At 46.9% G+C, this 25,097-nt stretch overlaps 4 protein-coding genes across 4 annotated transcripts; all 4 read right to left on the bottom strand.

Moving 5' to 3' along the window:
* Positions 1-6,636: 6,636 nt before the first annotated feature.
* Positions 6,637-7,436, bottom strand: LOC111258006. The gene is made up of 2 exons (XM_022828684.1): positions 7,433-7,436; positions 6,637-7,389 (listed from the first exon to the last, which is right to left on the bottom strand). The coding sequence occupies exons 1-2, from the start codon at positions 7,434-7,436 to the stop codon at positions 7,049-7,051; spliced, it is 345 nt and encodes a 114-aa protein (XP_022684419.1). The 3' UTR covers positions 6,637-7,048.
* Positions 6,726-8,038, bottom strand: LOC101784222 (ethylene-responsive transcription factor ERF034). The gene has a single exon (XM_014805245.2). The coding sequence runs from the start codon at positions 7,972-7,974 to the stop codon at positions 7,441-7,443; it is 534 nt and encodes a 177-aa protein (XP_014660731.1). The 5' UTR covers positions 7,975-8,038; the 3' UTR covers positions 6,726-7,440.
* A 1,312-nt stretch (positions 8,039-9,350) lies between these two features.
* Positions 9,351-13,430, bottom strand: LOC101783812 (chaperone protein dnaJ A6). Its single transcript, XM_004953282.2, has 8 exons — positions 13,273-13,430; positions 12,732-12,903; positions 12,462-12,636; positions 12,230-12,368; positions 10,573-10,706; positions 10,357-10,499; positions 10,078-10,276; positions 9,351-9,934 (listed from the first exon to the last, which is right to left on the bottom strand). The coding sequence occupies exons 2-8, from the start codon at positions 12,882-12,884 to the stop codon at positions 9,612-9,614; spliced, it is 1,266 nt and encodes a 421-aa protein (XP_004953339.1). The 5' UTR covers positions 12,885-12,903; positions 13,273-13,430; the 3' UTR covers positions 9,351-9,611.
* Positions 13,431-16,527: 3,097 nt separating this feature from the next.
* LOC101783408 (anaphase-promoting complex subunit 8) lies at positions 16,528-21,000 on the bottom strand. Its single transcript, XM_004953281.3, has 4 exons — positions 20,789-21,000; positions 20,351-20,720; positions 17,737-18,987; positions 16,528-17,416 (listed from the first exon to the last, which is right to left on the bottom strand). Exons 1-4 carry the CDS (start codon positions 20,875-20,877, stop codon positions 17,327-17,329), a joined length of 1,800 nt encoding a protein of 599 aa, XP_004953338.1. The 5' UTR covers positions 20,878-21,000; the 3' UTR covers positions 16,528-17,326.
* Between the last annotated feature and the right edge of the window lie 4,097 nt (positions 21,001-25,097).

The raw sequence follows: 25,097 nt of genomic DNA, 5'->3' as shown, positions 1-25,097 counted from the left end.
AGGTATTCTGTCAAGTGTAAGGGCTAGTTTGAAAAAACCGGATGGCCAAGTTTTTAAAACAGGGAAATCCGCTCTTGATTGAATCAGAATGAAATAGATAGTATTTTAGGGATGGGTTTGAGAGAATTGTAAAGCCAAGTATGCTAGAGCTCTCCCAACCCGTCTTTATGAGGATTGCGATTTGTCAGAAATCTTGAGAGTTATGCTGATTTGATAATTGCGAGCACGAGAGAGCAATTCTATCCTTGAGCACATGCGGATAAAAGAGCGGAGGCATAGCACCACAAAAAGGACTGAATTGAAGCAGAACAGTTTAGCATTTACACAACAAATTGCATAGTTTATAGGAGTAGTTCACTACGATAGAAATGGTCAAACCTGGGGTCAAAATGTCAACGACAGTCCCTAACTACCAATCAGTAAGATGCTTCTTTGCCATTTCCACCGGAAAGACAATCCAACGTGGATCACCTTTGTCACGAGGCATGCAGCCACTTTACGTGAGCCGTGAGGCTCAAATATTCCGATCGCCAGAGGAGGGGACTGGGTGAAGCCAAAAGGGGGTTGGCTCTGCCGTTTTCGTTTGGAGTAAAACTTCGGAATTTTGATTCACATTCGTCCTATATAAGGCTCCATAACCCTGCTAAAGTTTAGCACTTGTCACATTGGATGTTTGGATGCTAATTAGGAGTATTAAACATATACTAATTATAAAACTAATTGCACAGATGGAGTCTAATTCGCGAGACGAATCTATTAAGCCTAATTAGTTCATGATTTCATAATGTGGTGCTACAGTAACCATTTGCTAATGATGGATTAATTAGGCTTAATAGATTCATCTCGCGAATTAGTATAGGGGTTCTGCAATTAGTTTTATAATTAACTCATATTTAATCATCCTAATTAGCATCCGAACATCCGATGTGACGCTACTAAAGTTTAGCACCTAGTATCCAAACAATCTTCTAAACTAAACTAGACATGCCCTAAACACCCTAGTTTGGATCCCTGAAACTTGTTCAGGTTTGAGTCCCAGCCCCATCGGTTGAACTGTAGCAAGCGGGAAGCTTACACCACCACAACTAGCTCGCGCGCATGATCTCTTAAGGCTGCAGGGTGCAGGCAGCATTGGCTACAACTTGCTGCAGCTAGCAAAGCTGAAGTACTACCAGGACTTTCTGTGGACAGCGGACAGCTCGTACCACGAGTCCACGACCTACTAGAGGCACTTAATTAGGCTCGTGCAGCGATTAAAAATGCCACGAAGATTTGGATCTTGATCGCTAGTACAAGCAGGCTTGCAATAATGCAGACTGCATATACCGATGGAATCATGGAAAGCACTGATAAGAGCCTAAGTACATGATGCTCCGGCGTATGTAGAAGCTCGATGCATGTGATTAGCATTTAGCAGTACTCTCTTCGTCCCAAATTACAATTCGTTTTGATTTTTTTAGATACGTAACTTTTACTATGTATTTAAACATAATATATATTTAAGTGCACGTCAAAAGTTATGTATCTAGAAAAATTAGTAATTTATGACGGAGGGAGTAAAGGCAATTCGATTATGAACAACCGACCCTTATTGCTCGATCTCGTTAGCTTTCAGCACGTGTAGAAGCGTCCCATTCTCCAGCGTTGATTACGAATCAGGAGCCAAGAACGAAGAACACTGTAGCTGATGCAGGCCGGGATTCCCTGACCAGATCCCGTATTTTGAGACACCCGTATCACCATTTTCTATAGAAGAAAGGGAAAACCAGGGCGCTCTCGACATGAATACATGTATCCCAGCTCACCGATCGGCGACCTGCCGCTGGAGGAGGAAAAACCAAAAAAAGAAGGCCCCTCGTGGGGCTCGCGCCTCGCGATCGCACATAATTAAACAAAACCCCACCATCACCCTTTGTTTAATCCCATCAAAAGCTAGCTAGCGTATACGTACCATCAGTGCTCAAGCGCCTTTGCCAAAGCTGCCGCGAGCTAAAGCCCTAGCCTCACATGAACACTTGAATAAACCCTAAACAAAAACCCACCTCATGGCCTCATGTGCCTCGCCTCAATAAACTAGTGTCCTCGCCGGGATTAAACTAAGACCAGCACGAGTTTAAGTAACCCGATCGATCGTGCGAGCGTAGGACACAGCATATTCCGAGAAAGCGTCCAAGCCGTAACAGGCTGAACTGAAAGCTCGCCTTGCCAGGAAGCATTTACCTTTGCACTGAGACTGAGCTGTGAGCACGGTGGTTAGCATGTCGCCCATGGCCGGCCGCACCCCATGCTGCCCTGTTGCTGCCGCTGCTCGTGCCGAAAGCTACGCGTCAGGGATCGCCCGGCTTGATGGGCAACGTAACAGCACGACTGCACGAGCGCCAGTGGCCGATCGATCCGATTCGGACGCGACGGTTCTGGCGCTCAGCAACAGTGGAACGACCACGGCACAGAGGCCGGGGGCTCCAACGCAAAGCCACACCTCATCTCTGCACAGTGCTACGTGTACAGACTACAGTCTACGGACACGTCTGCGAGTGCTGCACAGTGTACAGTGTACGTGCTGGGTCTCTCGACTCTCGAGTACGTGTACGTACACAGTGCCACTGTTACCGGCGTGTCCTAGTCCACGTTTCCCATGCACACCGTGGTTGTTGCGTGATTTCGATGGATCGATCGGGCCCGGCCGTCTCCTCTTTCGGGCCATAAATGTAGGTCGCGCCGCGCAACAAAAGCAGCCCGGATAATTACGTGGCGTCCCTTCTTTATTTTAACGTGCACATCACTTTGTTCTCGTCAGCAGACCGTATAATTTTTTTTAGAAAAAAAAAGGTAAATGTGCTCGCTTTACATCCTGTGTGGCTAGCTAGTGCTTTTTTCTACACGGATTATTGGCCGAGCTAAAGCGAAAGAGGATAGATGAGACGGCGATTTTCTTGCATGGGCAAAGATAATCTTTTAAATCACCAGCAGGGGCGCCCATTACATGCATGCAGGCATCATAAACGATCAAGCTCAAAGCATCATTATTAGGTCGAAAAAAGGTGATGATAAACCAAAGCATCAAGCACACTACTATGTACCAAGGATCTCGATCAGGCAGGCGCGGGTCATGAGCCCATTAGATCAGGGAGATGTTCGGCAAGGTGCAAGCTAGAGTGCACAAACTTCTCCTGTAGAGCCACAGTCACTCAGCCAGATCACTGCACACGGACGTTTCAGCGGCCAATTAGGTGTGGCGGGGCTGGTCCAAGCCGAAATAATTTGCGTCTACTGGCTAGCTTAATGACGCGCCACTGCGCAATTGATCGCCGGCGAACGGCACGGTACGTCTCACCTACCGTGAATGCCACAGGGGGCCGGGCAAGATGAGATGATTCGTCGATCGCCGGAATCAGATAGGGACGGGCGGCGGGCCCCGGCGACGATCTCGCCGGCCGGCTGGACGGGACGTGTGGCGCAAAACTCCACGGGCGATGGATATTCCTAGTTTCCTACAGCAGCCGCGGGCCGCGGCTCTTCTTGAATCTCAAGGAATTGGCAGCGCATTTTCATCACGATTAAAATGTTGGCGTGCGTGTTGGCGTCACTGGTACAAAACTCACCTTTAGTCCTTGTTGGTAGGGGGCAAATCTCCTGAAAATACATCTAGGATAAAGTAATTGAGATGAAAGGGAGGTCTTTAGTCCTGGGTCGTTCAATCGGGACTAAAGGGGTCGCCACGCTAGGCACAGCCTCCACCTCTTTAGTCCCGGTTGGTAATACCAATTGGGACTAAATGGTTTTGCCAAAAAAAATCCATTCAGAATAAAGTAATTGAGATGAAAGTGGGGTCTTTAGCCCCTGGTCGCTCAACCAGGGCTAAAGACACCATTTAGTCCCGGTTGGTAAAACCAGCCGAGACTAAATGGTTTTGCTAAAAAATTTACCAACCGGGACTAAAGGGGTCGCCACGCTAGGCACAGGCCCCACTCCCACACACACGTCGCAAGTCGCAAGTAACACAAAATATGCGCGTGCTCGGTGCATGGGATTCGAACCCATGACCTCCAGCCTCGCGTGTAGCTTTTTTACCATCCCACCTACACAGCATATTTGACTATATAGAGGATGCAATCCTTTTGTATTAACTCGTAGGGAACCCTTTAGTCTCGGTTTGTATTACCAACCTGGACTAAAGATCCCCTTTAGTCCCGGTTGGTAACACAAACCGAAACTAAAGGGTCTGAGAGCTTTAGTTCATTTTCAGCCACCCGTGGGGATCCTTTAGTCCCGGGTAGTAAGACCAACCGAGACTAAAGGGCTTTTCGTCCCGGTTGGTGTTACCACTCAAGACTAAAGGATCCCCCACGGGTGGCTGATTTTTTTTCATCTGAGACTAAAGGATCTCCTACGGGTGGCTGATTATTGACCCGGGACTAAAGGGGGATTAGGGACTAAAGGGAGGCTTTAGTCCCGATTGGTATTTGACCCAGGACTAAAGCCTCTTTAGTCACGGATTCGATTTTATCCGGGATTAAGGAGGGTTGAACGAGAGTTCAGTTTTCTCCGAGTACCTGCTGAATTGAGAGTTGTTGGTTTGTGCCCTTTCGCCGTGACATCATTCGCATTTCACATGCTTTGCCTACATACGCGCGCGCACGGTTGAGCTTAATTCCGAGCGCTACGTGCTAGTAGTATGGTTTATGAATTGATGTTGATGCTACAGATCGGGTCCTCTTTCTTGAATGAATATGCTTAACAAATTATGTCTCTTGTCCTCTGCTTGTTTATTTTAATATATTTGTAGAATATAATAAGCTTATGATATTATAAAAAAATAAGGCAAAGAAACATATATATGATGGCCATATGTATTTTAAAAAACCAAATGTTTTAAAGATGATATATAAACTTTCATGTGCTGAGTCAAATCTTGTCGAAAATATCAAGTATTTATGACCGAGGAAAGTACGAGTACAGGTGGTCGTGAAAGGTGTCATGTTCAAAGAAAGGTCAAGGAATTTTTATGCATCGCAGCATTAGATTTTGACTAGGAATGTTGCTTAGTCCAAGATTATAGTTACCTCCAAGTAACTAACGTCTCTGGTAGTGGAATCATAGCCAAGCCTAAGAGCTAATGGACAAGCTACTAGTAGCTAGCTAGTATAGATCGTGATTGTCATGCTAGCTGAAATGCGCCAATTCTGACTAGATTTACATTTTGATGTTGACTAGATCTACGAATATTTAGAGCAACCATAAAAAATTAATCGGAAAGATACTTCCACTTACTAATTAACACACGTGAATGCTATACGCATGTTGTTAATGCTATACTTATTCTTACTAGAGGGGATAACTAGTTACAAAGTAACAACTTTTTTTAGGGCTACAAAGTGACAACTTTGATTATGATCGGCCGGGTTGAAACAATCCTAATTTCTAACACACCTATTAGATTTTGATTGATTGAATTCTTGGAGTATTCGATTCAAAGATAGATGTTTCTTCTTAAATTGGTTGAGCGGACGAGGCTACCGTCCTTGGGTTATTTGTGGGAGGATTTCAGGGTCTACAGGTTTAGAGAGGGAGATTTTGTGGGGGTAAGAGCAACTCCAAAAGAATATGTATCCTACCCCTAATATCTTGTTTAGGGAGAAAAAAGAACTTCAACAGCTCCTTCAAAACTTCCTAAGAATAGAGCATGTTGCCACGCATATTTGCGCGACGTCCTTCCTTCCCCAATCGCCCCCTTCCCGCGCGCGAGAGAGGCTTCCCACGAGATTTGGCGCGTGCGCGTGGCAGGAAGCTCTGCGGCGGTGGCGGGGCGAGCGGCCCATTTTTGCGGTTTTTTCCGTCGGGGATGGCCTGTACGACCGCGCTCTACGGGAGGGCGGCCATGGTAGCTAACGGCTCGGGCGGCCACGGGAACTCGAGTTCCCGGTGCCAGGAGCCAAGGCTGCGGCCAAGAGATGGCGGAGGAGGGAGCTGAAGAGGTGGGAAAGTATGCGCAGGTGATTGGTGGGAGATGGCCGGAGGGTGCTGTCGTCGGGGAGGTAAATGTCGGGGTCGAGCGACAATGGCGGCTCGGGGAGCGGCGATTTCCAGGTGTGGGGTGGCCGAAGTTCAAGGGGAACGGCTCGAGGACGTCGTGCAAGGGGTTGTGAAGCTGAGGACGGCAGCTATTGGGTTGAGGCGGCACACAACCGGAGGATTTTGGCCGGCAGCGAGGAGGAGCTCGCTCTGTTTTGGTTCTTTTTCGGCTAGAGGAAGAAGAAGAAAGAATGAGACGGGAAGAAAGCAGGAAGCAATTACGATGATGTGGCCTATTTTGAAATATTGGGAACTATTTATTAGCGATCTGCTATCGGTTGATATGTTTTTAAGGGAAAAACTTTTTAGAAGAGCTCCAATATATAGTTTTGGGGAAGAATTTTTTGAAAGTTCTTAAAGTTGCTCTAAGCGGTGTGTGTGATAGAAATTAAGACGACAATGTCGGAGGCGTCGTGGTGATCAATGTGTGACAGTGTTCGGTAAAAATGAATTGAACAATTAGTATACCCCAATTATAAAGGTGCCAATGACCACAAACTGCCAATACAATAAGGACCTATGCTCTGATACAATCTATTACACTGATACGAATAATGTCGAAGCTGCAGACACCGCAAGAACGAAGATCATTGCATATAACACATTTTCGACATTACAATACGGAGTACGTAGTATCAAAAGAAAGCAGGTACTCGAGTAAATGAAGTGCTTCTGTTGCAGTGACATATTGACACTCACGAATTGATTCTTTACATATCGACACTCCCGAAATTATTCTTTCGCCAATCATTTCGATGCCTAACCACTGTTTCACCGCACCCTACAATGACTTGCCATCCGGAGATCACAGACAGCGACCCCAGAAGCGCCCACGGCCGCGGCCATGCGCTCGTTTCTCTCCGCAGTCTGCACAGTGCACGCGAAGCAAAAGCACGTGGTATCAGTCGTCTGTTGCAGCCAGCCAGCCAGCCAACCACCGGCCGGTGACGGCCGGCCAGCGCCTCCGAATGGATGGCTAGTCCGGCTGCACCGGCGCTGCGGCATCCATTATCCAGCACTGATCGTCGTCGGCCCACAGAAGCGGCTCGTGCAGGCTGTCGCCGCCGTCGTACTCTTCCGCCGCCGCGGGAGCCGCCGCCCAGATTGGTGACCAGCAGAGGCCGTTGCTCAGGTCCAGCAGAAGGTCAGGCAAGTCGAACAGCACGTTCTCCTCGCTGTGGCCGGCAAAGGCCTCCACCGAACTGGCAGCCGATGACGGCGACGACGACGTCACGGCGGCAGGGGAGGACACGCATTGCTCCACATCGGTGGCTGCCGTCGCCTTGGCGGCCACGGCCACCTTCTCCAAACTGGCAGCTGATGATGACGACGACGTCTCGGCGGCGGCATGGGAAGAAACGCATTGCTCTACATCCACGGCGGCGGCGGGCGGGCTGCCTCTGCGGCCGCGGCCTGGATGTCGGCGGGGGAGGCGGACGCCGGGCGGGGGAGCTCGTGCGCGAGGTGCGGGAAGTTGAGGTGAGCGGCGCGGCCCTTGATGGCGAGCGCGGCCACGTCGTGGGCGCGCGCCGCCATCTCCGCGGTGGGGAACGTGCCGAGCCAGATGCGCGACTTCTTGCGCGGCTCGCGGATCTCGGACACCCACTTGCCCCAGACCCGCATGCGCACGCCGCGGAACGTCGGGTGCCTGGTGCCGGCGCTCCCCCTCTTGCGCCGGCCGCCGTCGCCGCGCTCGTCCACGGCGGCGGCCTCCGGCGCCCCGCGGCCGTCAGGAGCAGCCGGCGACGCGGCTCTCTTCCGCTTCATCATGTGCTTCCGGGGCTTGCCGTTCTTGGACGGCAGCTCTTGCGCGCCGTTGATGACGCACGAGCCGGCGCCGGAGTCCGAGGAGGAGGAGGAGGAGGACGACGTGGTGGGCGCATGGATCGCGTCACCTTCCATGGCCCCGAGAGCTCTGCTTACTGGGCCGTGGAAGGGGGTGGTGCGCCGCGGAGGAGGGCGCTTCCGGCTGCTGGGTATAAATAGTTCGAGCTTGTCTTTTTAGCCCCGCTAGACGCCGCCACCACTACAGTCTACCAGCCAGCCACCGGGTGGCGCCAAAGTTAGTGAGTCTGTCACGGCAATCGGCTCAAGAGTTAGTTAGGACTTCCTGATCTTAAAAAAAAAAAGAATTGCGATGAAAATCCCATCCCTGAAACTGTTACGATATTTGCAAGTTGGTTTGTCCTGTCCGGCAGCCTGATGGCATGCGTTGCGTTGGTCAGGTCGGAGTATAATTAATTTGCAGCATTATAGACCACTTGGGCAGACGGTGCTGGCGAGTCATACAGATCCTGTGTCCCAAATCGTATGAGAGCCTCTGTCCAGACGATTTTCTCCTGTTTCTTTAGCCCGGCCGAAGTTGTTTGGAATTTGAGGGCCAATCGCCCAAAGGGGGAAGCTACATCTCAACCACTGGCCGTTAAGCGCGTGCTCAAGGTCCGACAGGCTCGTCTAACCTTGCGGGTCGCCCCCTGTTTCGTGCGCCGGTGGTGCAGCTGCGGCGGACAGGGATACGCAAATGGTAAGGGCACAGCGTGAACGTGTGCTGGCATGGAATAGAATAGAAGATTCAGGAGACAGAAGGCACGGAAATAGAACGGCTGAACTTCTTAGAGAAAAGTTTCGACGGCCCTCGGCTTACGCGACCTGTTGGGTTCACTCTCCGTCTCAGTCGCAATGTACGCTTGCTAATGCAGGTATGCAACGTGTTCCGAGGTCAGGCTCACGTGAGAGACCTGCCTGGATCGCATCTCCCGAGCAGGCTTGTGATGGGTTGGCACGCAAAACTTGCAAGAATCGTGGAGGCGAATCGACAGTCCGCCCGCCCGTCGCGATCGGCAGGTGACACGAGAAGGCGCATGGCGAGCAGCAAGATTTCTCCCAAACGCAGACGAAAGAGATCGTCCCTGTTCTCGGCAGGCACGTGGCTGATTGCCAAAGGAACGGGCACAATTGGCACGAGATCCAGACGGGTGGAAGCTGAATTTACACGGCCCGGTGAGGCGAAAGCAAGAGCCCGCAGCGACGACAGTCCACAGTGCAATTTAACAGTAGCGCGATGTCACGGTAGCCAACCAAATGATGGCGGCAGCCTGGCAGAAACTAAAACGACCATCACAATTTCTACTATATCAAGCTTACCACTCTGCAGTCCAAGGCCAGCGACAGACCATCACAAGCCATAACCACTAACATCCATGTTCCTTGCATAGTACCCCGTAGCATAATAATAGCACCATAAATCAGACACAAGATGGGTAACGCTAACACCGGAATGAAAACTGGAATACTACGGCAGTCGGGCATGGCACATGTGTGCTCAAATAAACTGTCGCTGAACGACCAGGTTCCAGATCCTGGTGGGTACCGATTGATGTTCAAACAAATACTGCCATTATGAGGTCGTTTCCTTTTGTTTTCCGACTCTACTCACTACCCACATGCTTGAAGTACACACTGGTTACAATTTTTTTGCCAAAAAGAATCAATACGTATAAATCTGATGGAAAACTTTTGGAGATTCCAATGAACCGGGATTACTGCTGGGCGCATTGCACCCTCGGTCCAGATTCCTCCTCGTCTTCATCATAGGCTTCCTGACGCTTCTGCTGCTGCCTGCGTCTCATCTCCTCTTCTATGTTGACATCCTGCAGGGTGGTCTCCTCGCACTGATCCAGCTCCATGTCCGACAGCTGGCTCCCTGGCTTTGGTGGAAGGATCTTCTCAAGTGATTGGCACTGGCTAGGGGAGAGCGCACCAGGCTCAGGGAACTCAACGTTGAATTCAACAAACAGACGACCCTTCATGAAAGGACGACCATGCTGAGGCATACCCTCATCATTTATGGCCTTGTGTTGGCCTATTGAAATGAAACATAATATCAATATGCGCAGAACAGGTATCAATAGATTTAACAGAATAGTAGAACTGAAAGGCAAATAGAGATCAATTGACTGAATATTGTAGAACTGATAACACACAAAAGGAGCCGATCTCTCGTACCAGGCTTTATAACCTCCCCAGGATTAGATTTTATCAGAAGCTGCCGGCCATCAAGATGAGTCAGAACAAACTGGAGGCCACACAGAGCCTCAGTGAGGGAGATTGTGTGCTCAACAAATAAGTCATCATACTTCCTCTTAAATTTTGGGTGGTCTTTAAGTTGCAACACAAAAACAATGTCTCCTGTCAACGTGTCAGGCTGAAAAACAAAATTTAAAACGTTAGATAGATATTGAAAACATGTAGACATGTGCATTTACGATGGTATCGGAGACTCACAGCTTCATCAGCTTGACCCTGGAATACAATCTTTTGGCCATGCTGCATTCCTTTCTCCACATGAACCTCCAAGACCTTCTTCTCCTGGGATACCTTGCTTCCTTTACAGCCTGGGCATTTATCCTTCTCACTTATGATCTCACCTGAACATTGAACAACCATAAGACCAAAACCAGCAGAACAATATTTCCGAAGGGAGATACAACATCAGTATACCTGATCCCTTGCATTCAGGGCAAATAGTGTTCATCTGTTGGATCATGCCCATGCCTATCTGTCTTGTGATTGTCCTCATTCCAGCACCACGACAACCATGGCAAGTTCCTGATGCCCCACTCTTGGATCCTTTCCTGAAAGTACAACAAACAAGGAACAATGAAATCCCTACCGCAAATGAACCAGTCAAAGTTGCAGTGTATTGGCAATCATATATTTTCTACCTCATCTAGCAAGTGGTCACATTATAAGTTTAATCTTAAAGTTTTAGAGAGCAAAATAATACTCCATAGAAAAAATCAATCTTCTCCAGAATTTGGCGCCTAAATAAAGAAACTGAATGCATCTAACCATAGGTAATTGCAATTAATATTTGGATTAATTGAGAGGGGAACAACCACAGCAAGAACTCTGTATGAGTTGCAGGATAGCCCAACTGAACACACTTATGCTTAGATGGAATGTAGTACAAACATGAAATAAAAAAGAAGGCAAAGTGAAATACAATATATGAAAACATCAAAACTATTTTCTTTCAGCCCCTTGATTGTTCGATGTGTCAAAATATAAGTGCTGATGATGTTATGTGCTTTTCATGAACTAGGCTACGACTCATAGTCTGGTGGTTGTTTGGATCTCAAAAATATAAATTTTTTGTTTTGAGTCCTAGGAATACTTTGTTTTGAGTCCATTTGTTTTTTATAAGACACATAAAATCTTGGATTCGCGGAAACCAAGTTTTGGTTATCACTGGATTAGTTGGGAGTTTCTGAACAAGATTTTTTTTTTTGGTTGAGCAAAACTAAATTTTAGCAAATCTGGTTTTCATAAAACTAGTGATCCAAACAATCCCTTAGTGTGAAAAAATTGGATTGGGAAGTGGAAAGAAAGAACAAGTCAGGATCATTTTGTAACTTCAAATGATCACCATGGCTAATCCCAAACTGCCAATTGATATTATGTGGTAAGCAAAGAAAAATTAAGATTGTCATGGAAAGTAAATATAGAATATAGAAGTTTATGACCACATGATATAACAGAAAAGCAGTTGGCAGGCTGCAAGTTTGAAAAAAAATTTAAACAGAAACAAAAGAACCATGCTTACGGTCAGATCTGACAGCACTGCTGCTTTCAGCAACCACAACTCAGATAGAGGCAAGTTTAACAATACAAAATAGAATACATTGAAAAGTGCAAAAGTGGGTTTCTTCCTGTAATATCAAGGCAAAGCAGACCTCACATGCAATAAGCTACCTAGTACCAAGCACACTACCAGGAAATACTCAATGACCTGTGGTAATGTTTATGTTAAACTTTGGATTAAGTTCATAGCAACACTTGCACATACATGCATACATACATGCGTGAAAGCCGGCAATGTATGTGGTCTTTTAGATATGAACTGAAAAGATTGGTATATAAATAAGAAAAGCAAATAAATTCCATGATGAAACCAACAAAATTAACCCCAGTGAACTCTACAAAAGTAATTATCATACTCATTCTTGTAACTTTGTTAAAGTATTTGCTACACATTTGAACAGTTAGAATCACAGCTTCCTTGTAAGTACCATTACAGCATTTGCCACCCATTAGAACACAAAAACAACAGTTTTCAGCGCAATTTAACTAACTATGAGACCAACAAAAAACTTACCCCTTGCACTTAGAGCACAAAACACTCCGTGACAAAGATAGCTTTTTGGTTGTCCCATTATACAAATCTTCTAAAGAAACCTTCATGGTATGCACCACATCTTCACCACGCTTTTGTCTGCGTCCTCTTGAGCTACCTCCTGTTAAGAATAAGAACAAAACTATATATAAGTATTCCAGTCTTTTTAATTTAAAAAAGAAGCAGAAACAACATCATAAGATATTTTGATTACCCCCAAAGGTGCCAGAACCCGGAAAAAGTTGCTCAAATATGTCGAACGGGCTATGGAAATCACTGCTGCTGCCTCCTCCCATTCCCTCTTTAAGTGCATCTTCTCCATACTGGTCATAGATCTCCCTCTTTTCCGGGTCACTAAGTACCTCATAAGCTTGAGACAATTCTTTAAACTGTCCAGTTCATCAAGAAAAACTTCGGGATGAGAACAAAACCTAGAGTTCTAAAAAGTAAGCTAAACATGCAGAACATTTGTCCAAAAACAAACCTTCTCAGGGTCACCACCCTTGTCAGGATGGTTTTTTATGGCAGCTTTCCGGTATGCTTTCTTCAACTCATCCTGGCTAGCGGACTTGGACACACCAAGAACCTCGTAATACTTGGTGTTGTTGCTGGTCTTCCTTGGCATGCGCCCAAACATGGCTGATATCGGGTGTTTGCTATGAACAGAAACTCGAATCAAATCACAGAACTTGCAACAGATACATCGCCTGAACAAAAACAAGGAACAGGAAAGGAGATATTTCTTCACCCTACTAATTAGTCCGGGAAAACAAAGCAATCACAACATCTTCCAAACTAAAGCACGGGCGGACTTAACGAGGGGAATCGATTCAGTTGCTGAAGACCAGAAAATTTGGAATACATACTGCTATTACTACTCCACCGCGCAAAACATGAATCTGCAACACACTAGATGGATCGACGCATCCATACCAGAACGACGGATTTGGGAACTCGCAGCAAACAAAGGACTATTCCACAGAACAAACCGAAGGGAGCATCCAGGTGAGCTAGGGAGTCCTCACCAGCAAAGGAAGAAGCCAGTCCAAGCGCGGATGGATCTCCGCCGCACGCCGGCCCGGGGGAGCGGGGCGAGGACGACGACGCGGGGAGGAGGAGAGGCGGCGCTACAGCGGAAGGGCGCCTGGTCGCCTGGATCTGAAAGGAGGCGTGTTCGGCGCGGGGAGCCTATAAGAGTTGGGTTGGGGAAGGAAGGAAGAGTCGTACGTGGGCTGGATTGGTGGGTGATCGGTCCGTGGGCTTGGTTGGATAGAACCGACTACAGAAGAAGCCCGGCCCGTGGTGGCAACGCTTCTACAAGCCTCCCCTCCTCTTGGGCGCTCGTTTGAGTTACAAACTGAGCTGGCAATACCCACCCCAGTTGGACTCGTCACTCACTTAAATTTTAAAGTGGTTTTTTTTTATCTTGCCCCTACTTTAAAATTCAATTGTGTTTTTACCCTCATTTTTCTAACTTTGTGATTTTTCCCTTGACTATTCACAAGTCATTATGATTTTACCCTAGTCTTTACGTATTTACCCCTGTTTTGACCGTTGACTAGGGGAAAAATCGTATTGACTCGTGAATAGTCGAGGGCAAAATCACAAATTTGAAAAAACAAGAGAAGAATCACGATTACACTTCAAAATAGCGGCAAGAATACAAATGCTATTGGTGTTCATCTTTATGTTTGTATTACAAGCACAGCTGAGGCTTAGGTGTTCATCTTTATGTTTGTATTACAAGCACAGCTGAGGCTTAGTAGTCTTTACTGCACATGCCTCTACTCTGTAGTACAACTGATATATCTTGTCACTGTGTTCCAAGTTTCATTTGGTTCTAAACCATACGTCTGATTTCTTTTCTGCCAAATTTGTACACAATGAAAGAATATGTCTATTGAGTACGGATGCTGTTTGCTGGTTCTTTCTGTACACATTTATTTAAAATTTAAAAATAAAGTTGAATGTGGTCAGCTTCCGTATAGATTTAAAATAAATAGAGGAGCATAGTATAAGTTCTTAACTTCGTCATTGGACAGTTGATAACTCAAATTTTGAGGTCTTTTTCCTTTGCCTTCATCTATAGATTATAGTCAGCTGCTAAAATCAAAACTCATACTCGGTTCTTAGATGGATGATGAACAGTCAGTAAGAGCGTAACTCCACCTATATCATAGTCATACCCTTCTTGTGAACAAATCCATGGCGTTTGTAAATCAAATTTTGTAAGAGATCGGTCGTTGAAGCAGCAAACGCCAAAATGACCACTGTTTTTAAATACTTTTAGAAGGGTTTGTATCATCTGAATATGTTTGGTCCATTCCTTCTCTCTACCAACGATACGTGGTTCCGAACTGTACTTCACACATTGCAGTGATGAGCCACCAGCCCACAGCAAGAGACGGAAGAAACAAGATTGCTCTGCGCGGCAAGAAACCGTTTGGGTAGCCCATCCGTCCTCGCTCTGAGCTGAAGTTCCCGTCGCCGTGCTCGTGCACGAGCAACACGAAATGACGAAAGCGTGGGTAGGCCCAGCGTCACGTCACGTGGGTGTGGAGCACGGCGTGCCATTCCGACGACAAGCAGCGATGGGACTGGGCGTGGGCTTGTGGGCGATCAGAGTCCCCCTCCATTTTGGTGGGACGCTCAAAAAAATAAATAAATACTACTTTTTATTTGAAGCATGAACAAAAAGAAAATGGTGTGATTTGCAGTCTCAATCGGGAAGATGGGCTCCTGCGCTTCATGGACCCATCTAGCACCGAAGAGACGAAAACCTAATCATTAGCGCGCCCATACTAGTCAATGGCGTGTAGCGTGATTCTTGCCATCGCTACAGTACGAAGATTAGGGATTGATCCTGTCGGATCGGATGTGTAAACTCAGGCGTTAAGTAATGGGTAAAGTACTGGGCTTAAGCAACAGAGATCTGAGGAGAGAAGCAAAGAACGTGTAGTGTAATGTAACAGTTGAAGCAGATGATTCAAGCCTCATTCGTTGAAGAAGATGAAACCATCAAGAGAAGGATGCTGTTTCGATGCTATTCGAGTAGGAAGATCAACAATGGCATCATCGCTGCTGAAAAACGATGTTATCCAACGCGCTTGCATTCGTCCGTCATTTGATTGGCATCAGTAAAAATAATAATAATAATAATAATAATAATAATAATAATAATGCAGCTAAAATGGAACTGGATAAAGATCTGGAAATTTTGCACGACCGTATGACGTCGTTACAACTAAGCGAACCATCACCATTGCAACGTTTAATCATTTAATCTCCTAGCAGTAGCAGCACTACTAAATACATTTTTCAGGCCAACTAACGAATAAATTTTAGACAATTCCTATTTGATACAAAAAAAACTATTGATCCTCAAAAATTTTAGTTCCCTATTTGATACAAGTTCAACTTTCGTTCCTTATATTGATACTCAGGTGGGGCGGCGCCACTGAGATGTTGGCAGGTGCTTGATTTGCACGTAAGTGTCAGCAGCCACACGGAACACAGGTGAAAACTGTATGTATTCTCGCCACAGATTGTGGCGCTCTTTGTCTGCGCCTAAGTTTCGGCAGCACCGCATCTACAGCTTGGCAATTTATCGCCGGGAAGACCAGTAGTTTCTCAGTGTTAAATAGGGAATTGTCTCGATAAACAAACTTTGTTGGCACGATAACAACAGCTTCCGCATACTCAACAAAACCTCGCACCACTCACTAGTTTTTCACAAAGCACGATCGGCAAGTGACGATGGAAGATTCGTTTTCCACGAGCCCCCGACAAGTGACAATGGAAGTACTACTGATCGGACGCTACAGCATCTTCGAACAGGAAAGGAGAAGATGCGGCAGTTCAATAATACACCAACAACCGCAAAAGGGCAAAAGGAACAATGCGAACCGACCCGATCGGATCGCACCTCGCAGTGATTAAAACGAGCACAGTTCGATTGTTTGGTTGAAAAAAGGGATAAAGGAACAACTTGCGCGCCGCTCGGATCGCCGTGATTACTGATTAAGACTCGGGCCGTTTGGTGTAGCCCTGGGCCAGGCAGCAACTCCACAGTCCACAGATAGACCACAACCCCAAGCCTCCAAAATCCAACGCCTGGGGTTGTTGCATGGTACGTCTTCCAGGGTCTGGACCAAACAAGAGTGCAGGCTAAGGAATGTAACAACTCAACAGTAATCAGAAACAACCTTGCAAAGTACTACAGTGGAAGCATCTATCCTCTCTTTTCGATAATGGAGAAGAAACCAACAGCACGGTGCAGATTCCACAAGTAGATTATGTTATAGACTAAAATATAAACTCTCATCATGCATCATCGCAAGGAATTTACTTTATTCCAATGGTTACATCATGTGGGCACCCAAGCAGAAACGCAGAGTACTACACAGTTGTCCTACAGTCTACATTTTCTTTAAAAAACAATTCTTAATTTCGCAAAATGTCAGCAGCGACTACTGTTATGATAATTTGATAAGCAATAATTTAGCACGCAGGTTGCAGACAAGGCAAGGCAAGTCTTCTAGAGAAGCTTATATATGCAAGCAACCATGGGGGGAACACAGACCAGAGCTGTCTGGTGAAGAAGACCAAATCCAGAGAAATTTAGAAGCCTCACAGGAACCAGGCGGGAGATATGCTGATATTCGCATTAGGGATCTGGATCATTCCAATGACGCTCATCTTCGCTCCATGCAGGCGCCTGGTTCTCCTTGTTGCCAGGCTCCAGCAAATAGAAGCAAGCATCATGCGCACAAGATCCTCATCTCCAGAAGTATGGAGTCGCATAGCAAGGATACAAACACTAAGCATCACTCTGTGAAGGGAGATTGGAAGTAATTCCTGATCGAGTTATGCAATGGCACTAGTTTCATCAGATGGGCGGCCCTCACTAGTGTTTGCTTCACTCTTTGAATCGGGTGAGTACTGACCAGCTCCCCTAGTTCATGAGCAGTCTTCTCTGGCAGCTGTTTGCATGAAAGCCAGCATGTATTGTCCTGTCCAGTTACACTGCTTGTCCAGATTTCCCAACAAAATAAATAATCTGCAGGTGGACTTTACAGTTTACAGTGCAAAATGATCAATATCCATTGACGGAAACCCCGATTGTAACCTTTTTATCCCTTGTAACATATTTTTAGCAGTCTCCTTCTCCTGCACATATTGAATGTGTATCAGCATATGAAGGCAGTGGTAACCGGTAAATCAGAATCATGGGAATCAATGCAAGCAGAGATCAATGATCAGTCAACATAATCATGAGATGCCTTTGTTTCACTTGTAAACCCTATATTACTACATGTGATTTGAGTAAATTTGTGTTGCTCAAAAAAACTAGTCTCATGTTAGTTTGGACTGTGGAATATTACACGATCCATTAACTCACTAGCAAACATTTGAGTCAATATTTGGCTTTTCATGTTCATTTCATCTTTCACTCTTTCTAAGGGAAATAATGTGCACAGAGAACTTACAGGACCAGTGTAGTCCAAGAGCCTTGTACAATAGTGCTCTGCTTCCTCGAAACTGCCTATGCTCTTGTAATGCTTAGCAAGGAAAAGCAGAGCTTCAACAAAATTCTGGCCTTGCCTTTCCTCAACCTCCATTCTCTCTAAATCCTTCTTGTAGTAGAATGCAGCTTCCTCAGAATGCCCCAGCAAGTTGTGTAACTTTGCTAGTTGGTGAAGTGCTATTCCTTCAGTGTCATTGCTATTTGCAGCCCTCTCATAGCACTTGATGGCTTCTTCAATCATTTGAAGTGGATCACTTTCATAACACTGAGCCATTGCAATCCAGAGACGAGCATCATTGGGTTGCAGATATGATGATTTCCGGAAGTAATAAAGTGCATAAAATGGCATCCCCATCATCTCATAGATTTGACCAAGGCCATACCAAGCACGGAAATCTCTAGGATTAATATCAACAGCTCTTCTGTAGGCATCAATGGCAGCAGGAGTATTTTTCAGCTCAACGTACTCATGTCCCATAAGGGTCCAAGCTGAGAGATACTTTCGATTAAGCTTTAGTGCCCTTTGAAAGTACAAAACTGATTTCTCATGCTGGCCCTTCAGACTATAGTAATTTGCAATTATGCAGCAAGATTCTGGGCGGTATTTATCTGTCAAAAATACTCTGTGTGCAAGGAAACTCAAAGCAGTCAAGCTTTCTTTTGCATATAGTAAATTTGAGTAAATATCCATAGAATCTACACGGAAAGGATCAGTCCTGAGCAGTTCTTCAAAAATCATCTCAGCTTCATCCAGGTCCCTCATACTGTACTGCACTGTTGCAATTTGAGCCTGAATGTAGCCACTGCAGCGGAAGATCCCCATCAAACGCTCATATCTTTTCAGAGCTTCTTCATGCATCTTTAGTTCCAGATATGTACTGGCAAGAAAGAGGTCTTTCATCCAGTGATTCTTCAGATTTAAGTTATTTAGAATGTCGCTGCTGGTGCATAAAGCTTGTAACTCTGACCAAGCACTCCAGTTCCAAGGGTAGCTGTTGACAGACTCTACCAAAGTCGTTCTAGCAAGACCTTCACATCCTTTATCACGTAGAACAAGGCCATACAAGTAGAGCCCAAATGAGTCAATAGAACCAGTTCTCCGGTGTGTTGACAGCTCTCTCTCCAAAGCAACTAGTTCCTGATTAACAGCATTACTCTTGCCCAACGATCCTTCAAGCTCTATCATCTCCGCCTCTTTCCGTTTCTCTCCAGCCTAAAATTGCAGATCAAATAGATTGCTAATTAAACTATGGGCAAAGTGAAAAAAAAAACTGTCATAGTGTGTGTAGAAAAGGGCAAAACATTAAACTGCACACAGAAATCCTTTTTCACAGAATAACAGATCAGACCATGGAGTTTCATTATTACAGATGCACACAAGTATAAGACACACTGGAACATATTCACCATTATACAATCCCAAATCATGCACATTCAGTAAAAAAAACTAACTTGACAATTAAAATATAAAATGAGTGCCTGTAATGGAGTTTCAGCCTGTAATTATTGCAATTCTTTACATTGAAATAAACCCTCTGTACCAGCCACCTTGAAGCGTTTCATAACTGGCAAAGGATATCCTAAAAAGGAAAGGTGCCATGGTTCAAGAACTAATGCTAATCATTTCCATTTCACCAGTCGCCAGTGATGCAGCCACAATTTTATGGAGTGGAAGGCTATACTTTTTGTGCGCATGTCTCGATACTGAATATCGAATAGAAACAGACAACCATTTAAGACCGTGTTTGGATACATGATAATCCCCTCCGATCCATACATATAAGTGGATACATGATAATTCACTCCAATCCAAATGTACTGGGATGGAATGATGTTATCCAAACATGCCCTAATAGACTTGTTTGAAGCCCTCAACATTACAACAAAAAAGAAACAGAGACTGTTCACTCATATTTATGAACTCCTTATGCATATAGCTTTGTCAAAATAACAGCAGTGTGCAGAACTAGTGGAAACACTGTGCTGAGTACATGGTACAAATGCCTGTTTGAAGGTAAGATATCCATCCAATGCTATCATCACACCAAAACCAACTTGCCAGTAAAAGGAGTCATTAATCACGCATCATCCATTCTTTCTAATGCTCAGAAAGCTAAGCGCTTGTCAACAAAGAGGGAAACAATAGCTAAGTATGATACATGACTAGAGGTTTTCTAAATGTCAAACTATTCTTTTCGCTTAAAGCAGTACATGAGCACACACATCAAGCATAATCCATCAATTGGCCAATTGCAAGTTGAAACTACTCCTGCAGTCCAGTTCTGCTCAGTTTTTCAAGTAAAATCTCAGTAAATGAGAATTTATTGATTACTTCATTCTCACATCAAAGTAAACTAATTAGACGTTTGAGCCAGTAGTATGTATCGATTACACCTAAAAGCAAAATGTATCAATTAATCCATTGGCGGCCCCATACCTACCCAACTCTCACCTAAAATGCAGCAGCTCTAGTGGCATTTCATCAAACACCATTCGCTCTATCCCAGATCTGAAAATTCGCAATACACCAAAAAAAATCAACGCAGGAAGTAATAGACAAGCGGATCCCATCTCACCATGTAGAGCGCGTAGCATCGCAGGAAGACAGCCTTGCGCCCAACCTGGTTCTGCAGCACGTGCGCGGCGCGGCGGTACTCCCGGCAGTCGAAGTAGGTCTTGGCGAGCAGGTACTTGTCGCCGCCCGAATCGAACGCGTCGTCGTCGGGAATGGGCGTGCTGACGTACGACACGCCGCCTAGCGGTGTCCCGGCCTCCGAGCTGGGCCCGCCGCCGGGGCGTGGGCGGTGGCGGAAGCTGGAACCCCCGCTGCGGTGCAGGTGCAATAGCCGCCCTGCGGAGGCCGCGGACGAGGAGGACGGGGAGTCCATCGCGGCCGACGGGGCCGGGGCCGCGTCCGGCTCCACGCCGACGAGCAGCTCGGCGGCCCTGCGGAAAGGGAGGGGATTAGGGTTAGGGGTTTAGGGTTTGAGGAGGGGGTTGACCTGGGGGCGTACCATTTGGCGGCGGAATAGAGGCAGCGCTCGCCGAGCTGGCGGGCGGCGGCGCGGAGCTCGGCGCGGTAGGTCTCCTTGGCGGAAACCATGGTTCCGTTCGGGGAGGTAGTGGCGTCTTGCTTGGAGTTGGAGCGGATCGACGGGCGCAAAGTTTGTTTTGAATTTTTTGCGAGAGGCGGAACTGCGGAAGGAGAGGGAGGTAGGGGATCAGTTGGAGTGGAGGTTTGTGCGGGTGCGGTGGTGGGTTGGAGAGAAAACTTGGTTGGGCCTGACCAGGAAGAACGACAAGACCAGGCCCAGTATCGCGCGCAGTTATACGCAATACGGCTACATCATGGACGTTTCTAAAGAAAAAAGAGAAAAATCTTCTATGGCGTCAGCACTCAGCAGAAGATTTGCGCTTATTTTACTATTTTACCATCTGCAAATACGTGTCTTTAAACACCGTAGGAATTTATGAACGTTCAGTTAGGACTTCCATTTGCCTCTGCCTTTCATGTCTAAGAAAAGACTTGGCAGATTGAAGTAAAAATGTTGGACCTGTTCGCTTCAGCTTATTCAGCCGGTTTATCAGCCACCAAACAGTATTTTCCTCTCACAACAAATCAGCCATTTCAGCTTTTCAGCCGGCTTATAAGCTGAAGCGAACGGACCCGTTGTGTGCCCTTTTATGGCGTTCTTTATTTTGAGCAAAGTAGCATGATAGATACTACTATATTTCTTCATTTAAGAGAAATATATATATCAGTATATCACTACATCTGGTAGAGATCTTTTAATCCTTCAATTGGATAGGATGGGACGACGGGTGCAACGTGCAATACAGCAAAGGCCTGTCTAAAGTGGGGCAATCTGGAAGACTGGAACTCTGTTAGGCGTTAGCAAATCTTCAGATTATAGCAACTAAAGAAAGCTTATCTCAGACATTATTCGTAGCTAATCTCCCATGAACTTTTTAAGCTCTCAGATACGAAAAGAGCCGTCTCATACAAATGTAAAGATGGAATCTGAGGTTACAAATACTAATTTTATTTGAGTTGAGCTGAGCTGAGCAGAGGCCTTAAGCAAGCGCCTGTCGACAGGAATGCGCGCGCCGTTGCTGATTAGAGGGCAGCCTTGCCCTTGGGCGAGTGCTTCCGGGCTTCCTCCTGGGGTGTTTGGATAGCGGTTGCTAAATTTTAGCACCTGTCACATCAGATGTTTGGACACTAATTAGAAGTATTAAATATAGTCTAATTACAAAACTAATTGCACAACTCCTAGGCTAAATCGCGAGACGAATCTATTAAGCCTAATTAATCCATCATTAGCGAATGGTTACTGTAGCACCACATTGTCAAATCATGGACTAATTAGGCTTAATAGATTCGTCTCGCGATTGAGCCTAGGGATTGTGCAATTAGTTTTGTAATTAGACTATGTTTAATACTCCTAATTAGTGTCTAAACATCCGATGTGACATGTGCTAAAATTTAGCACATGCCTCCCGAACACCCGCGGCGAGGTGTTCTTGGGCCAGGCGCAGGGCTGCGGTCATGGAGGGGATGAGCGTGGCCCGGGTGTCGGCGACGAGCTGCTCGAGGGTCATCCCTTTGGTGCGCTCCTTCTCCATGTGGTGGTCGGTGACCCACACCGCTCCAGCTCCTCCCGCAGGTTGACGCAGGCGATGCCCTCCATGGGCTCGATGATGTGCCTCAGGTTGTACGGATCAACCTCCAGCCTCGCCGCGAAGGACCTGATCTCCTCATCGCTCAGGGCGTCGAACCGATCCATCGGTCCGCCGGTGAAGCCCACCGTCTCCAAGACTCCAGTCCAAGAGCCCCCAAAGATGAACGTGGCGGTGGGGGTGGGATGCGTTTGGACTTTGATCCCTCCACGGACCTCTCACCTTCATTTGTAGACCTAACCCGACGGGTCACGGCTCCGACTCGGGCTCGGGCCCCTTTGTGGTTGGGCTTGGCCCTCTATCTAGGGACGGACGGACTCGACCGGCTTCGACTCTGACTCAAGTAGTCAAGTGTCATGTTGGCCCTGTTTTTGTATATAACTAGTGTTAAGTCATAAACATGACGCCCACATGTTTCGGCATAAGATAAGCTGCTTCTTTTTCTCAGGAAGGTATGCGATAAACTTTTTTCCGTGAAGGAAACATGATGAGGTGGTTTCGCTTATTATGATGAAGATGAGTAGTTTTCCTGCGCATAGTAATATTCGTTATATTTTGATAAAAGCATACTGATATTGGTACTTTTGTAAGTGCTCGCCGGTTTACGGGTCCAAAATGTAGACTGACATTCATGAGGGTATTTCATCATAGTCCTGCTTTTAGAATGTAGAATTATAAGGATGACCGTGTATATATTTTATTCAAGTATATGAATGTGCTGTAAATCGTTCCGTATAACACAGCCTTGATCGACCATACAGACAATCAGGTATATGCCACCAGAGAGTGAGAGAACATACACTAGAGAGTGCGCATTGTCTCGGACAGTTCGGAGAGGGACAAACTCAGCACAAACAACACGTACTGACTGCCATACAGCGCCCAGGTACGCTGGCTAATAACAAAGTGCTAAGAGATCCGCAGCCTAACAAATTGTAAGTTCGTAACAAACATCAAGCAGCATAAGGACATGTACACATTGACAGGAGCCAGGCAGTGAGCAAGCAGGAGTGAATTCACGTCATCCATTGACCGACCGTATTACTCATATTGCAATGGCATTCAGTCAGAGTGGCGATACATGTTCCGTCCACAAGCAAGTGTTCACACGTTACGTACACCTCTCAGTTGACCGATGCAACTAGAACAGGCAGACCCAACGCTCAATTTCAGTTTCCCGTCATCAACAACAGTTTCGCTCTCGAAGCTTCCTCGTCATCATATTTACCACGCTAATTACTACACTTAGACTGTTTACTCACTAGTTACTACGATTGATCTCTTCTATTTTTAAGGAAACAAACTTGTCACCAGTGAACTGAACTAAAGAGTTCCAAAACTGCTTGATAATCACTTCTTGATAGATGGCATGTACCTGCGCGGGGGAGCCTAGGAGTACCATCAACAGCAAGGATAGCTTTGTATGTTTCCCTAGCTTTTAGTAAGAGCAATTCCAAAAGTTTTTCAAAAAAAAAATTCTCAAAATTATGTATTGGGGTTCTACTAAAAATTTGTTCCCCAACATCGTCATGTCATGCCACAGCAGATCCCAATAATAAACTTCCCAATACTTCAAAACTAGCCACGTCAGCACGTATGACCCCCTATTGGTAGCTTCCCCCTCGCAATTTCTTCTGTGTCGGCAATGAATGCGTACGAGTGCTCTCTTCTTTTATCTGTTCCTCCTTGACTAGTCATCCTTATCCTGACTTTCTCCAGCCACGGGATGTTGCATCTCGACTGCTGTGTAGCTTCCTCCATCTCCTAGCGTTGTTGCTAGCTTGCTGCCTCGTCGCCGCCGCTGCCTAGCCGCTACACTGCCATGCTAGGGACCAATGCATCGGAAGCCCGCCGTCCCCCACGACTCCTCGCTCATGCGCCGCTCGAGCTCTCTGCTCATGCCAGCACCGTTGCCCGACCGCGTCGCGCCGCCCCAAAGGCCGCGCCGGAGGCGGCCAAGGCGGAAGGGTGGCGGCGCGCGGCCGAGCCTCGCTGAGCCGCTGCTGCTGGGGAACCTCCTGGAGGACACGCTCACCGCGGCGCTTGCTGATGCCTCCCATCGCCATCAGGCCCTACCACCTCCTCCCGGCACCATCGCGCCTGCCACCGAAGACCCCGTGGCTGCCTCAGCTGGCTTGCTCGCCGCCCCGCTGGTGCCATCACGTACGTCAGCTTCGGCATGGTCGTCGCGCCGCTACCTGACGAGCTTTGTGAGCTCGCCTACGGGCTCGAGGCCAGCGGCGCTCCCTTCCTGTGGTCGCTGCGGGAGGATGCATGGCCGCTGCCCCCACCGGGTTCCTGGACCGCACCAAGGCGACTAGTAACTCCGGGCCGGATCCTCATGTCGTGGGTGCCGCAGGCCGCCGTGCTGCGGCACCCGTTGGTGGGTGCGTTCATCACGCACTCTGGCTGGGGATCCATCGTCAAGGGGATGTCCGACGGCATGCCCATGGCGACGATGGCGTGCCGCACTGCCGCCCCTTCTTCGAGGACCAGCAGATGAACGCGCATGACGTGGTGTGGGAAAGGAGTGTGATGGGTGATTGGGGGAGGAGAGACCACACGCAAATAAGCGGGGTGACGGGATCGCGATTGAGGTGGGTGAAACGGTAAGCGTGCTACGCAACGGAAGCCGCAACCCAT

The sequence above is a fragment of the Setaria italica genome, chromosome I, assembly GCF_000263155.2.
Source record: "Setaria italica strain Yugu1 chromosome I, Setaria_italica_v2.0, whole genome shotgun sequence".
Classification (NCBI taxonomy): domain Eukaryota; kingdom Viridiplantae; phylum Streptophyta; class Magnoliopsida; order Poales; family Poaceae; genus Setaria; species Setaria italica.
This window is presented reverse-complemented; position numbering and strand designations above follow the sequence as displayed.

What these genes read in the sequence shown, in the direction of transcription:
- LOC101784222 (XM_014805245.2), bottom strand. Translation starts at nt 7,974, where the DNA reads ATGGAAGGTGACGCGATCCATGCGCCCACCACGTCGTCCTCCTCCTCC.
- LOC101783812 (XM_004953282.2), bottom strand. Translation starts at nt 12,884, where the DNA reads ATGTTTGGGCGCATGCCAAGGAAGACCAGCAACAACACCAAGTATTAC. An exon ending in TTGTGCTCTAAGTGCAAGGG is followed by an intron (nt 10,707 to 12,229) that starts GTAAGTTTTTTG and finishes TTGTACTTTCAG; the next exon opens with GAAAGGATCCAAGAGTGGGG. An exon ending in AGGGTCAAGCTGATGAAGCT is followed by an intron (nt 10,277 to 10,356) that starts GTGAGTCTCCGA and finishes TTTGTTTTTCAG; the next exon opens with CCTGACACGTTGACAGGAGA.
- LOC101783408 (XM_004953281.3), bottom strand. Translation starts at nt 20,877, where the DNA reads ATGGTTTCCGCCAAGGAGACCTACCGCGCCGAGCTCCGCGCCGCCGCC. An exon ending in CTCTATTCCGCCGCCAAATG is followed by an intron (nt 20,721 to 20,788) that starts GTACGCCCCCAG and finishes CCCTTTCCGCAG; the next exon opens with GGCCGCCGAGCTGCTCGTCG. An exon ending in TCTTGGACTACACTGGTCCT is followed by an intron (nt 17,417 to 17,736) that starts GTAAGTTCTCTG and finishes CAATATGTGCAG; the next exon opens with GAGAAGGAGACTGCTAAAAA.